Below are 14,878 nucleotides of genomic sequence, written 5' to 3' on the forward strand. Positions count from 1 at the left end.
CTCAGTGAGAGCGTTTTCTCTAGGGACTGAAGCCAAACTACTGAGGAAGCTGGGATTTACTTGGATGTATGGTAGAGAAACCTGTGGTTCCTTTATGCTGCAGTTCATCGTATCCCTGTGTTACCTGTAAATGGAATTACAAAAATCGACCAGTATGCCCGGGCCGTTGTCCCCAGGATATGCCGCTCAGGTGCCGTATAACTATAATCAGTTAGAAGGAAGATTCAAGCAGTTACAAGGTAAGCCTGTGCTGGTTTTTTTTTTGTAGGTGTTGCTATGATATGATCCCTGTAAACATGTTAGTCTGGACTTGTTCTCATTGCATCAATGTGTTAATGAGAAGGGCCAAAAGTGGTGCTATAGGAAAAAGCTTTGTGTTCTTTTAAGAGATACTGTGTGGCTTTTCTCTCTCTGAAGGTGTCCTCAGTCTTACACAGTGTTAAGATGCATGTCCAGCCTCTGAGCCACCCAGATTACAGATGAGGACTAACCCAGACCAAGCTTAGAACAATAAAGCGGGGAGTGAGGAAGTGGTCTTTATTTATTTTATCCTTAAGTAAAATAGAGTTCTAACTCTGGAAATTAATCATAAAATCCCAGCTTTGTTTGAGTGCAGTTTGCAGTGTGAGAGCCGTTTCTAACTCCCTGTGTACCTCCTGTAAAGGCGGGCAGCTTAACTTCTTCAAATGAGAAACAGTTGCATAATTTCCAAACAAATTAGTTTACTCATGTTATAGAAGATCTCTGAGAAAACATCTGTGTACTAGAACATTCCAAATTTTCTTAATTTTGTATTTACTCTACTTTTAGACAGAGAGAACATCCTTTAACATCTCCCCATTAAATTCTACATGTATGTGAGAAAACAGACTTATTTTGGGGAATGGTCGTCTGCTCTCTAAAGGGCAGGTCTCTGACCTGTGCTGGAAACCCGGATTACTAGCAGTGCAGTGGAGGAGGATGACTATGCCCAGCATCTCTCTGCCTCAGACAGGGAAAACAAGCTCTGCTGTTTCTCTGTGTAAGGCATGTCCCAGGGATGAATGAACTCTAGCACTGAAGTTTCAAAAAAAAAAAAAATTCTTAACAAAACTGAAACCACCTCCTCTTCTACATCCATGTGACTCTGTAAATAATCCCAGAGCAGCCTGAGTACAGTGAAGTTCAGCCCTTCTGTGCATGTTTCTTATTTTACTCTGGTCTGTGCCACAAGTGTGGTCCTGTGGTTCTGGTCAGGGAGGAAGACCCTGGTTAGTGCAAAGAATGTTCCTATTTCTTGGCTTAAGGAGGGAGGGGAAAAAAAAAATCTTTCATTCATAGTACCTTGTTTAACTTGTAAACTGGCTCACAGTAATGGCTGCGTATTGGATATAAGATGATAAAATGACAGCATCTTGGACACTGGCAACACAAACATTCCACAGGCAAGGCATGGAAAACGCAGGCTCCGAACTTGCACACCAGGGAATGTGTTAGAGGCTTTATGTTGGACATCTGTCAGATCTTAGGCTGCGGTACTTGCTTTAAAAAGAACGAGGTAAGTTTGTGGCCCGGGAAGAAAAATACTGGCTCACGCCGCCTCCTTTGCTGGTTAAGTTAGCAGTCTAAAGAAGGCAGATTTTATCATTTTCAGGGTCACTGCTTCAGGAATCCATTATCTGTGTGTTTACATCACATTGAAAGAGGAAAGCAGACCGCAGTGTTGAAAGCACAGAAAGCGTTTCCCTTCAGTGGAATGCAGTGTGTTGACTTTAAAAAAAAAAAAATTGCAATGCTTTTCCCAAAGGTACTGCAATTTCCTCTAACAAAAGAGAGAAAATGCAGTGAATTCTCCTGCAATTGTATGGAGGGACTTTGCAGTAGATCATCCCGTAGCTGTTTGCTCACATTGCAGAGGAGGTAGACGGGCTTGAAAAATAGTGTTGCCAGTGATCTTGTTCAGGGTGGAGCTTAGGTACAGGAAATGTTTTAAATTATGCACTAGATATCCGTGAAATGCTAAATAACCATGCAAAATATTGTGTGCTATAAAGGGAGTGGCTTAACTCTGCTGACACAGAAGGTATCTTTCCTTGGATTAATGTCTCTTTATTTGAAGAATATCTAAAATTTGTAATTGTAAAATTTTGAGGTGATTCTTGTTCTCTTGCTGGAAGGCTGTGGTGAAAGCATTGGGTGTTCTATGGGAGTGGGCATTGCTCAGTGCATCCAGACTCAGACTCAGCAAGGGCGAGCTGAATATATGTAATATTTTTAAATTACAAATTTATCACCAGTTTTACCTTTTTCACTGTGGAGATGTACAAACACCTAAGAGCAGATAAGTTTCAAACCTTCTTCAGTCTCTGGTAAAAAGTAGCTTTTGAAGCTTTCCTGATGTATTTTTCGTTGTTGTTGTGTTTTCCTTCTTTGTAACTGTGTTTTGCTCCTCTTGCCTCCAGTAGGCTGGCTCTCTAGAGCAGCACCAGTATTGGCACTATGCAAGGTTACCATAACCTCTACTCATGTTTTTCCCACACTGAGTTGGCCCCTCATTTTTCACAGTTTCTAGAGTTTTCGTGTGAATCCACAGCTTTGCATTAGATTATAGTAAGGTGCTTTTCAGATCTAGTGAAGGGTGGGAGTTTTCCTCAAAAAAAAAAAAAATTAGGAGCATATTGTTTTGACTACAATAACACAGAGCAAGTACTCAAGCCCTGTATGAAGCAGAAGTGTGAATCAGTAATAAGTAGATGACAACTCTCTCAGATCTCCTCTTTCCTAAGATAGACAATACATTAGATTTGGCACTGGCAGCTTCATATGAGAAGAAAAGAGGAGCCAACCTAATTCTGCCCCAAAATGCTAGGGACAAAGCAAGTTCAGATCATAAGGGATCACCTAGGCACGCCTGCATTCCACGTCTTTCAAATGCCTTGAAGTGATGATTGTAAGGAGACTCTGTTGTGCAACTTGATGATAATTGTGGAGCGTTTAAAGCAGATTTTCCAGCCCTGTCCTGCTGGGGTGTGAAGCCAGTGCAAGTTATGGGACTACACTGAAGGGACCAGACTGGCTCTTGTACCTGGGAAGGGTCACCTTGCAGGAGATTCCAGCTCCCATTTGTGTTGATGGGCCAGGGCAAAGCAGGATGTGAAGAAGACACTGCTACAAGTGAATCTAGGCTGTCTTTTGTGTCAAAAGAAACCCTGAAGTTTTGGCATGATAATACAGAAGTTTAGTGTGCTTAGTCCTTGTGCTCGTGAGAATGTCAGCGCAGGTGTGGGGAAGAAAATGCTTTAGCAAGTTCAGTTTCCTTTATTAAGTTTCACTAAGTTCTTATTAGGGTTAGTTCACCCAGTCCGGGAATGATAAGTGAGAGATAGTATCAGTAGTTGCCATCATCTTAAACCTAGGTGTGGAGTTTTGGTTCTCATGGACACTTGTTCAGTAGGCAGGAGTTGTGTTGCAGGACTGGAATAGCTCTCTGCAAGTAAAGACAGGACCCCAAAACCTGTTTATGGAAAATGCATTGCCAGGTAGCTTGTGCAGGGTACATCAGTAGAGAAAATCTGTCCCGCTCAGTTGAGGAATTAAATGAAAAGCAAGCCAGGTATGTTATAAACCAAGGCTGCCACCTGTGCTACGTTTACATGGCAGGATCCTGTGGACTGGCTTTGCGCGGTTGTAGGAGTTGGCAGGAAGAGGTTAACGCAAGTCAGGAATTTGGAAGGAGATCCCTGCAGCTGTATCACCTTCCACAGCAAGACAGGGAGTGTCAGTGCCACAGGGAAGCCTCCACGGCCCAGAGAAGCAGCTATCATCACTGCTCACAGGCTTCTTCCCACCTGGTTAGCAGGACAGCATGGTATTTATTAACATTTCTGGCATTTAGTAGCTTGGTGACTTTATCAGCTCCCGCAGCTGATTGGAAAGTTGGGTCTCGGCTCTAAGGCTGTGCCTTAGGTGTGAAATTTCCAGTGGTAATTTCAAATGTAAAATCCTGGGGAGTGGGGGTGAGCTAGATTTGTGTTCCTGATAAATCCCCAGAGGAAAGCCAGCTTTCAAAGGAGTTCCCTGCTGATCCTGCTGTGTGGTACATTTTGATTTTGTTTCATTTTTTAATTTCAGATTGGAAGCTTCATTTTCAACAGGAGCCTGATGTGTTTTGGTGACCAGGCTGCCTGGGTGGAAGTGCCTTTATTTTATTACTACTTTTGAGCCGTGTTAGAAAGAGCATGGTTTGAAAAACTTGTCACCTAATGTAGTGGCCACTGGAAAAAGCCTGTAGGAAAGGTGAGCTGTCTTTCCTGTCAGCAGTGTTTAAGCCAGCTTTAGATCAGTTCTAAACTATGTTTCATGGGGATGAAAGACTGACTGTGGCTATGCAGCATTACCTGCACCAGAAAACAAAGTGCAGTTGTATGAGTATTTTGGGTGTCTGGGGCAAAAATTTTGCTCTGATAGCAGTGCCTTTCAGCAGGGGAGCTCCTTGCTGTGTAATCCTTTGATCTGCAATGACCTAAGTAGTTTTGGTCTGGGTTGCAGTTTGGCATAGAGAGACACATGCAGTTTCTATTTTTAAGTGGTCAGTGATAATCGGCTTCGATAATACAGGGATCTGTACACGTAGATTGGTTCCCATCCAGGCTACAGGACAGCAGGAAAATTTTCCTGTTTGTTTTTCTTTTTCTATTTTGGAGCAGGGCTTCCTCACAGCTTTTCCTGCAAGAAAATCTTATCCCCAAATTCCTGCCTGTACCCAAGGATAAACAAGGAGCTCCCGCTGCGAACTGACGGGTTTGCAGGAGCTGCTGAAGTGCTATCCTGGGCTAGGACAGCGAGATCGTCTGCCACACTCAGGATCCTCTGAAGTTATGTGGGTGCCCTTTGAAAAGGCAGTTTGAACAGCTGTCTTCCTTGTTGCTAGATTTACCTTTTAAAGGATTTCAGTCTCTTGCGAGCCCTGACCTGCATAGCTACAGGCGGTGATTACTGACCTGAAGGACATCCTACTTTGTCTACCAAATTGGTCACTGGCATTTCTTGTCATGGTAATTTCTGTTAAAGGTGAAATGCAGGAAGGCTGAAGTTCATTCCAGATGAAATGTGCCTGGTTTCTACGTGGATTTTTTTTTCACCCTCTCAGATCCACTGAAGTTGCAAACATACTCATATTACTGTGGCAAATTTTGCTTGGTTTTCTGCTGTCTGCAACATTCCATAGCCTGCATGTGTCACAGCATACTTAAGTCTTCTGTTTTTTGGTGAACGCACAAGCTACATGGTTGGAAGCCCTGTCAGATTTGGGAAGAGCTTTTGAGTGATCTCAAATGTTTTGAATGTGCATTTCTGTGATAGCTGGGCTGTTATTCTTTCCGATGTTAAGACTCTTGCAAACATATCTGAATCCTAGACTCAGGGCATTTTAGCCATCTGAAGCAAAGTTGGTAGCTGAATATTAGTGAAAGTCTTCTCTGTCTAGGAACATTTCAAATGTCCAGGTTATAAAAGCAATCTTGCCAACCAATTGAGTGCGTAATTTAGGGATTTAACTTGGAGGAAATGACTGTGTAAGCGTTGTAACTAATGTGTCCAGGTTCTTCATTAAATGGGACATTAGTAGCAAATCACTTGCTAGGTCTTGTATTTGTCTACTCATAAAACCAGCTGGTCGAATTCCAACTCTTTGCACATCCCCTTGTAGCACATAACTGATGCAGGAGAATCACAATGAGACAAGACTACTCAGAGACACCTTATCATTCCTGCCCTTTCTAGAAGCAAAAGCCTAGAATTGCGTTCTAGAAATTGTGGAATGACACACAAATGCTGTTAGTTATTCCTAGTCCTGAATATCGCAGCAGGGCATGGGGAATCTGTTTCATGCCCTGGTTTCGGACAGGGACCAATGAGGTGAGTACAGTCTGAAGTGAAAGCCATGTTTCAGTGACCATGCGTGTTGTCTGTTAATTTTTTTACACATAAACTATCTAACTTTGCTTCTACACTTTTTAAATTTTTGCCTAGATGGTGTATAGCAAACCCATGGAAGGAGGTTTTGTAGAATGTTCTGGAATAGTTTTGTCTATGAAGGATAAACGTCAAAAAGACTCAGGAACTGAAAAAAAAGCATTCAAACATTTCACTCTTGTTCTCTACCAATCCTGATATTAAAAAAACGCGTGCAAAACAATATGAGATTTTGAGGAAAACTTACCAGAAAGTTCTCATGAAAGACTCTCTTTCAGAATGAACAGTCTAGTATTATTTTGTATTTTCCCTGTTTTAAAGAGCTATTCAGGACAGTATGGCAACTCCATTTTTACTGCTAGACAAGCTGTTACCATGGCTCAAGGTTAAATGAGGACCAAGAAATTTCTCATTGTTAGAGAAATCAACCAGATTTTGAGAATTCCGTAGCTACTGAAGGCAACGTTTTGTCCCGAATTCCTGCTTCCTCTTTCAAAAAGCTCTGAAATGTCTTTTCTAAATTTCTGGAAATTTCAAAATTTCCAGAAATTTACCTTTTCTGATTACGGGGTTTGGTACTTGTGATGATACAGAGGGCAAGTTAAAAGAATGCAGGGTAAGGTAGTTCTGCTAATATGGCCAGCGTTGATACAGTTGAAAAAGTGAACTTTTAAATTTGATTCGGCTCTTCACTAAAATAACTGTGAACTTTTAGAACTCTGAGCTGTTGCCTCAGGTTTTTTGTTGTCTGTTCTCTTCAGTTTCTATGTAGATTATGTTTGTAATATGTGTTTTTTAACTGGGTAGGAAACTTAATTTTAAAACAAGCAGAAATCTCTAGGCTCTGGAGCATAGTTTTCTTTTAAAAAAGGGCAATTCTGGTGCGCTTTTTTTTGTGGTTCTGAAATTGTGAAGTAAACAAAGCTTGTGAGGAGATATTTTCACCTGGGACAGTAAGGTATTTGAAATGCCTTAGGGGTGATTTGTCGCCAGAGTTAGAACAGTAAAATGATTTGTGCGATGTTCTCAACTGGTGTAAATCCCCATAGCTCTGTGAGTCTGGCAATGCAGCCGATTGTGCTAGCACAGGAACTGTCCCTTTTGGGTTTCTGCGTTGGATATCTCAAATAAGCTAAATGTCACAGGCAATCCCAGTATTTCCTAGGCATGTTGTGATCACATAGGAGTGCAGGCTTCTATTACAAATATTTTTGCTATCCAAGAGCCCTATTCAAATGGATTGTGGGTTTTGCCATTAACTTCTGCGGAAAGTGGGGCAATAAAAAAAAGACTGTGGACAGAGATGAAAGTAGTGATAAAAAGCCAGAACAATGGTAGGCTTTCATTCCTGAGCTCTTTCTCAAATCTGTTTTGTGATTTCCTCCTTTTTCTTCTTCGTTTCGTCTTTGTTTTCTGTTGGGTGCATGCTTTGATTATTAAAGTGGGTGAAATACTATCTAAGTTAAGTAGAAATGGTGAAGAAAATCAAATTACAGATTTGCAGTGTGATTCACAAAAATCCCCATTTCCTCTATACTCTTCTGTGATGTCCCAGCACAGGATGTGGGGTTTGGTAGGTGCATCCCTTCTGTGTGGAGTCTGAATTTCATGTAAGAATTCATTGAAAGAGTATTTGATTACTAATAGCTCTGAAGGTCTTTTTGTTCCTGTTTAAGTTGAGTTGAGAAGCATTAAGTATCAGCTATTAAGGATAGCCTACTAAGCATATGACATTGACAGATTTTTTCCGTATGTGAAAATGAATTACCTTCATTACATAGACAGGTTTGGGAAAACTGTTAAGCCAAATACTAGGAATTGGTCTCCATTAACTTTAAAAGCTGTGATGAAGGAGATAGAATAAAATAAATATGGTAGTTTAGAATCTGCTTTGCTCTTCCTCCCAAGTAATCAGATCTGGAATTTCATGTGGAAATTTGTATCTGGGGCTGGCAGGTAATGGTCCTTTTCCCAGTGTCATTGTCCAAGTGAAGTGACGTATTGACTCCAAAGGTGAAAATTGTTTAATAAGTGTTAGGTAAACCACTCCCCTCCCAACTTAAATTTAGTCCTTTCAAAGTAGAGAGTCATTCATGGAAAGAGTAAGAAACTTGTGGGTTACTCTACATTCCAACAGTTCTGAAATTCGGTACAACAAGAATAAGGTGGTGGCCTGGCATGCAGAAGCAAAGGCTGACATGTGCTCCTCACCTGATGGGAGCAGGGGTGCTTTGGGAAGGAGGGCCTTGCTCTTAACTCAGCTTTGAACATGTAATGTCATTCACATACTGAACGTAGTTAGCACTCACAGTAGTTCTGGCCCTGCTGTCCTCTGTGATAGCCTGTGTGTAATTAAGGAGGGCATGTGAGCCTAAAATTGCTTGCTGCTCCTAACAATGCATATAGCTGAATCCTTGCATTTCTTTTGGAGGAGAAAGGATGAGGGATGGTGACCACTCATGCTTGTGACTTTTGATGTGGAGTCTAAGGTCGCGATGGCCGGGAGAGCCCACGTTAAGACAAAAGACCTTGTACACTTGCTGCTGGAACAAGGGTATCCCGGGCTGAGAGCCTCCTTTGTTGAAAGAGAACTACTGTAGCCAAACTAATATTAACCAGTCTCGTAGCCGTGCTGAATGCCCCACTGTTTCACTTAGAAAGGAGCTTAAAGAAAAAGGCCCTTCAGTTTTGGAGGGGAACAGCACAGTTAAACAGACATGAAGGCATTCACTGTGGCATAGACTAGGGGCCACATTCGTGGCTTTTCAAAGGTCTTGTGAAAGATCTGGTATTACCAAGCGGCCTTTACATGAGATAACTGGAAATGCTGATAATGCCATGTTCACTCAAGTTTAAGTTTGTTCATAAAAATATGAGCTGGAACTCTTCAAGGACAGGCCTGGTTACACGGACGTGGCAAACTTACACTGGACAGGGTCAGTTTTCTGTTTGACAGATGATTGGTGGAATGCATGATCCTGCTCTGTTTTTAGTAAACCTGTTGGGGGGGCAGGATGTCATAAATATGATTTCTTATTTGCAGGTTTTGAATACTTCCTATGTTAGCAAAAAGGAAAAGTATCATCCCAAATGGCATAGCGCAGGAATCGTATTTGTTCTCCCTTGCAGAGACTGCACACATCTCTACCTTAGATATTGTCAAAATGGCAAGGCCTATGTTTGATTTGGGGTTGATTTCTTTACGTTTTCTTATCTGTTTTAGTCCTATGAGAACTGAGTTTTCAGGTAGACTAGCTGGAGAATTATGTACCAAAGAGGCAGTCAAGAAAGCGTGCTGGCAAGGTACAAAAATGATCAGTGTGACCACAGCATTCTAATCACAGGCAAGGGGTGGCCTTATGCTTGCAAAGATTAAACAAAACAATGTATTGTTACAAAGAGGTTTAAGAGTTTATCATGACAAAATGAATGCTGGCTGCCCAGTTGTTTGGTTTTTTTGGTTGGTGGTTTGTTTTTTTTTTTTTTGAAAAAACCCAAACAACAAAACCCTATGATTTAATAAAGATACCTAAATTTAATTTACTGGCTTGGCAAACTCTTCAGAAAATCAGCCAATATGCAGAGCCCACTTCTCAGATCATCTAAACCAAGTCAGCCCTTTTAAAGGCAATGGAACTGCACAACAATACAGTGCCAAGGGACTTGCTCGTGGGATTTTGTCTCTCAAATTCAGGCCTGCTCTTTCATTCTTCTCAAATAAGGACTCCTCTTTGTCTTCAGCTTCTCTACACTGATACCATATGTTGGGTTCAGCCTTCCCCTTCCAAAAAAAACCCCAAAAGTCCAGTTTCATACTGCTCATTTTGTCCAGGCAGTGTTTCCAGTTTTTGAAAATATGATTTGGTTCCAGGAAAAAAGGAAAGTGAAAACATAGCTGTCTCATCTGTAGTCATCTAACTGTGGTTTGCTTTGGGTAATTATTAGTTCTGCATCTAGTTCAGTATCTTTCCACAGTTATTTCCGGGGAAACTAGACTTACTCTGGTAGTGCAATGGCCATTTTTTTCAGGGTGTGTTCCTTTCTTCAGCTTTTCCAGATTGTCTGGCAATATAATGAAAGAGACAGTTCTGAAATTGCAGATGTGACTGTACTTTGATTGCAATTTAACATGAGTAATAGCCGTTATGGAGTGGCAATTAAATAAGGCTCTGAATAAACAGGGGAGGTGTCTAGAAACATCAGATGTTGGTTGTGTTCTGAACTTCCGACCTTTCTGTTATTCTCATGTATGACGAGTTCAATAATTTGGGTTAACCCCACCTTTAAATGCTCAGTGTCTCATGTTGTTTGAATGGAAGTCATTCCTTGGGACAGCAGTGTCTACACCCAAAGTGCAGGGGGGTGCACCCACTCTCACCCCCCTGTGTCAAGGGGACTGTGCTGTGCCCCTGCACGCTGGGGCTGGAGGTGCTGACAAAAACCGCAGGGTACGTGGTGGATGTAGTCTAATTGGTTTGAAGCTCTAATCTTGAGCCCGAAGGAGAAGGAAAGGGTATCAGGAACTAATTTAGCTATGGCTGTGGGAACTGTATTTGCTTTCTGAGAGGTGGATCATACCCCGTTCTCTCTCTATATCTTCCCAAGCTTTGTTGGCCCTGTGGGGGGCGAGTTGCATTTCATCCTCATGGCCTCACCTGGTAGCAGGAATGTGTGTTTCACTTCTAGTTCAAGGAAGCAATTTTAGAAAATTGGCAATGCCCCTAGAGTTTCCTGACTGTTCCCTTGGTGACATCCTGGCCACTGTCACTTCTACTGGTGCGCTGATAATCCATCAGCCTCTAATAGTGGATTAGGTGCCGGTTGCATCTGGATGTGATTGTAGCTGTTGCCTAAGTCCCTACAGAATGAGTTCACAGAGTGAAACATGGAAGTTACGGCACATTTTTTCCGTAAATCCACTGCTACTCACATATTGTTAAATGCTTCTCTTTGTGTCTCTCCCCCCAAATAAATATGTTAATAATGATGCCTGATAGGATATATTATAAAATCCTCATGATATAACTCTTACTTAGTGGAACACTTGCTCCTAACAGGCAAGTTTCCCTGATATTTGCCAGCATGTTGATGCTAATGATGCTCTGTGCCACTTGAAAGATGCTTGTGTGTCCTCTGTGCCTGTGGCCAGCCGTGTTCCAGTCAGTTCTTTACTGCAGATACTTGTTTTTCTAAATAAAATCAGTCACAAGTTGTCCTGGAGAACAGACAACACTTAAGGACATCGAACATGTAAAATCTTTAGCTGTGCAGCATGTCCTGGCAGCGGCATCCTCCATAGGGATGGAACGTAGTCCTGCACTGGCTTCAGGAGAGCTGCTCTCTGCGGTCTGGGCTGGCACCAGCACCTGCCGGCTGTAGCAACGCAGGATAAACCAGCGGCTGAGAGGGAACTTTTCACCCCCTGTTTTTCCTGACTAAATGGACTGGGCAGGGCGGTGTGGTCTCTGCAGTACCTGTTTCAGTGGGCTGGGTATGGGGCTGTCCTTCAGCTCCCCTCCTGTCTCCATGGGCGTGGCTGATCCCAACCAGTTCCTAGCAGAGTTTAAGTGTATGTTTGTGAGCTGCCTAATGCCAGAACACCTTTTGTTTTCTGTGCTGGTTTAGCTCCGGTTGACAAGTTTAAAAAAATTTCCCTGGCACCCACTGCAGGTCACTGTGGACTTCATATTCAGAAATGTATTTGTGGAGTTTTTTCTTATGCATAAGTGTATTGTGTATTTGAGTTAGATTGAAATGTGCCCATAGGTTTGGAGACCTGAAAATCAGGGAGTTGGCCATGTCTCAGGTTTTAGGAACACACAGATAAGGCACACGTGATCTGTGTAAGATGTCAGAAATGCATTTTCACGTCTGTCTGTGCATGTGTATCTGTATGATTTGGCTATGAAGGTGTGCAAGATGGGTATAAGCACACAAATATTCTTAGTTAAAAGAACCTGTTCACATACGTAAGGCAAACATGCAATAGTTCTGTGCTTAACCCATACCTGAATTATTTATTAATGGCATTAATATCACATCAGCAGACATTCAGGATCATTCACTTAGCTTTCAGAAGTTCTGTGCTCTGCGTTTCTTGTATTATTTGTCATATTTCATAGTCTGTTTTTTGTTGTTTGGTTGGTTTTGTGTTTTTTTTTTTTTTTTTTTAACCCAACAACTGTTTCACATTTTGTGGGTGGGGAACGCGCAGACTACAGAACCCATGTGCAAGATTATGATGAAGGAGGCATCAGTGAAATGACCTTGATCAGGAGTGTTTGGGTGCTTCTTATATTGATTATGCTGAGCTGATGATATTTGGCACTTAATTTTCTCAGTGTGCTAAAAATTAAAGTAAGTGAAGGTAAATTATTGGGAGCTGCCATGGGTAATGTTGACAGAAGCCAGCACCTTTGTACCCTACGTAGAGTTTTTCAGTTTGCGTAGTCAATGTGTTGCACAGTCAGTACGACTCACAAGTCCACTTTTAAGACCAGAAAAACAAGTGATGTTTCTGGATGAAGATACACATTTAAGGTGTTCGAAGTATAATTTTACCATCTAATTCCTTCAAGTTTGCATCATGTTTTAAATCTCAGAGAGATCTTTGAGAGTTTGAAACAAAAGGGTTTTTTTTCTGGTACTGCTTTGAAAGTTATTAGATGGGCAGGTAATACTGTGCTGGAAAAGTATCTCTTTTCCCCATGCTTGCATAAATCCAAAGGCTAAAATGATTTTGCTTAAACATGACACATTGTCCCACAAAAGCAGATCATTAAATGACCTTTGGATTGGAATCAAACAGACCAGCAGGAAAATTTTGAGGTGAGGAATTAGAATGTACGTGCAACTCGTTTGTACCTCAGAAGTCCCAAGAAAGCAGGTATGGCATGGAAAGAAAGGTTTATTATTATTATTATTTCTTTTTAATTACACATGGATTTTTTAAAAAAAGAACGTTAATATACAGAGCGACTGATTGGAATATGTGTGTTATTGCGGTTCAGTTTTCTGGAGCTTTTCTTAAGCAAGCTAACAGGAGAAGGCATCAGTTCTGCCAGTCTCAAAAGACAACAACTCCAGGACTTCATCTGGAGCTCTGCATGATGGGTTTGCAGATTAGAGCCAGAGAAGATTAGGGATTTTTCCTCTAATGCGTCTTATTAGCAGTTTGTTTCAAATCTCATTAAAATTCATTTTTTAATACTCCCTTCTTAGAAATAACTACGTGTTATGAATAGCATGGTTCCTTCAGTTATACAAGTAATTTTTATTGTAATCTATAATATTTTTATTGCTGTTATTCATTCAGCTTTCCCCTTTGGGATTTAGCTTAGATCTCAGGCTTGCTAAACCATGGCCTGCCTTACCTGTGGTGTTACTGCTTTTATTCGGTAGCCTGTTAACCTGTCAGCACAGCATAGTGCATCTGACTCGACAATATAGCATGAGATTAACAATAGTAAATTATTGCGTGACCATGGAAACTGGATGAACTAAACACATTGTTCACCAAGGCTATGAAATCAGCTATTATTAATCCCTGATCAACACAGTGGTTGTTTAAATACATGTTCTTCCATTGAAAGTATTTCTGTGATAATGAAAATTATAATTTAACAGCAATTAATTATAATGATAACATCGCTTACCACCAAGATTTAATGTTTTGAAAGGATTAAATGCATTCAACATAGATTTATTTATTTTCTATCCATGCTTTTCTGTCATTACAGTGAAAGTAGATTTAAACATGAAACCAACAAGGTTTTGCATTTCTTTCATCTATCCTTTCTGATTGCAATGAGTTTTTAAAGAAGCATGGTCAAAACATACCACAGCTTTGACTTTTCTCTCCATGTAATGTCTCAATTTGTGCCTCAGAGGAAAGAATAAATCCCACGGCTCTCCGAAATCGCTCAGTGGGATTCCATAGGAATGCTAGCAGTTCAGTCTTATGGCCTATTCTTATTCAAGCTTGCTAAAATTCAAAGAATCACAGAATACTTTAAGTTGGAAGAGGAGTTTATTTGGTCCAGCACACCTGCTCAAAGCAGAGTCAACTTCAGTGTTAGATCAGGTTGCTTAGGGATTTGTCCTGTTGAGACCTGAATATCCTGAAAGATGGAGATTCCACAGCTTGTGGGGGATTTAGGTCTGAACACCCTCACAGTGACACCTTCCTTCTTGATGTCCCATCAGAATTTCCTTTGCTTGGCTACATCCAGCCTTTGCACCACCTGCAGGTCTCCTTCCTCCAGGGTGGTGTGTGCTGCTGTAAGCTTCTGTCCGCAGTGCCTGGGTTTGGTCTCTCAGAGGTGGGTTTCAGCATTCACTTTTCTGTCTTCACAGTGAATGCTGAGTCCTGATGCCCATCCTTTGCTGACTCATCTCTACTTAACAGTTACAATTTCATATTTCCAAATACCTAGATAAGGAGGGTCCTAGTCTGGTCACATAGTTGTATTGTACAACTAGCAGATTGATAGTAGTCTTGTGGGAGAACTGTTGCATTACCTGCAGCTGCAGAGAAGAGGAAGTAGTGCTGAAAGGAAAAGAAAATAACAGAAATCATTAAAAAACCCCAAAACTCCTCCTTCCTACCCTTGTTTTTCCTCCTATAGACAAGTGGGAATCCACTGTAAAAACTCTTTCATTCTGCTGGGTTTTCTGAACATGGGAAGAAATAAGATGGACCATATGTAGCAAAGTACCTGGCCTGTTCTCTACCTGTGTCAAGCCTTGCTCTCACCCTTGCTAGCGCTGTAATCAGACAGTGGCTTGGGCAAGTATGGAAAACAGCAGCACTGCCCCCCCTCCAAAAAACCCTGGCACTTCCCTGCATTATGCTCATAATATTTTTTAAAGGAAACTGCAAAGACCCCACAAGATTGTGTGTGCTTGAAATAGTGCAGTGACCTCA

General features: G+C 41.4%; 1 protein-coding gene across 2 annotated transcripts in view; it reads left to right on the plus strand.

Annotated features, from left to right (window-relative positions):
- Positions 1–14,878, plus strand: part of SPTBN1 (spectrin beta, non-erythrocytic 1) — a 94,950-nt gene that overhangs the window by 16,914 nt on the left and 63,158 nt on the right. Inside the window, exon 1 of one of the 2 annotated variants that reach the window (XM_009950346.2) lies at positions 131–239. The exons of the other annotated variant lie outside the window; for it this stretch is intronic. Coding sequence (XP_009948648.1) covers positions 131–239 — 109 coding nt within the window. Of the gene's footprint in view, positions 1–130; positions 240–14,878 lie in introns of those variants that run through there. 2 annotated transcript variants of the gene reach the window in all.

Source organism: Leptosomus discolor, chromosome 2 (assembly GCF_034619465.1).
Source record: "Leptosomus discolor isolate bLepDis1 chromosome 2, bLepDis1.hap2, whole genome shotgun sequence".
Taxonomy (NCBI): domain Eukaryota; kingdom Metazoa; phylum Chordata; class Aves; order Leptosomiformes; family Leptosomidae; genus Leptosomus; species Leptosomus discolor.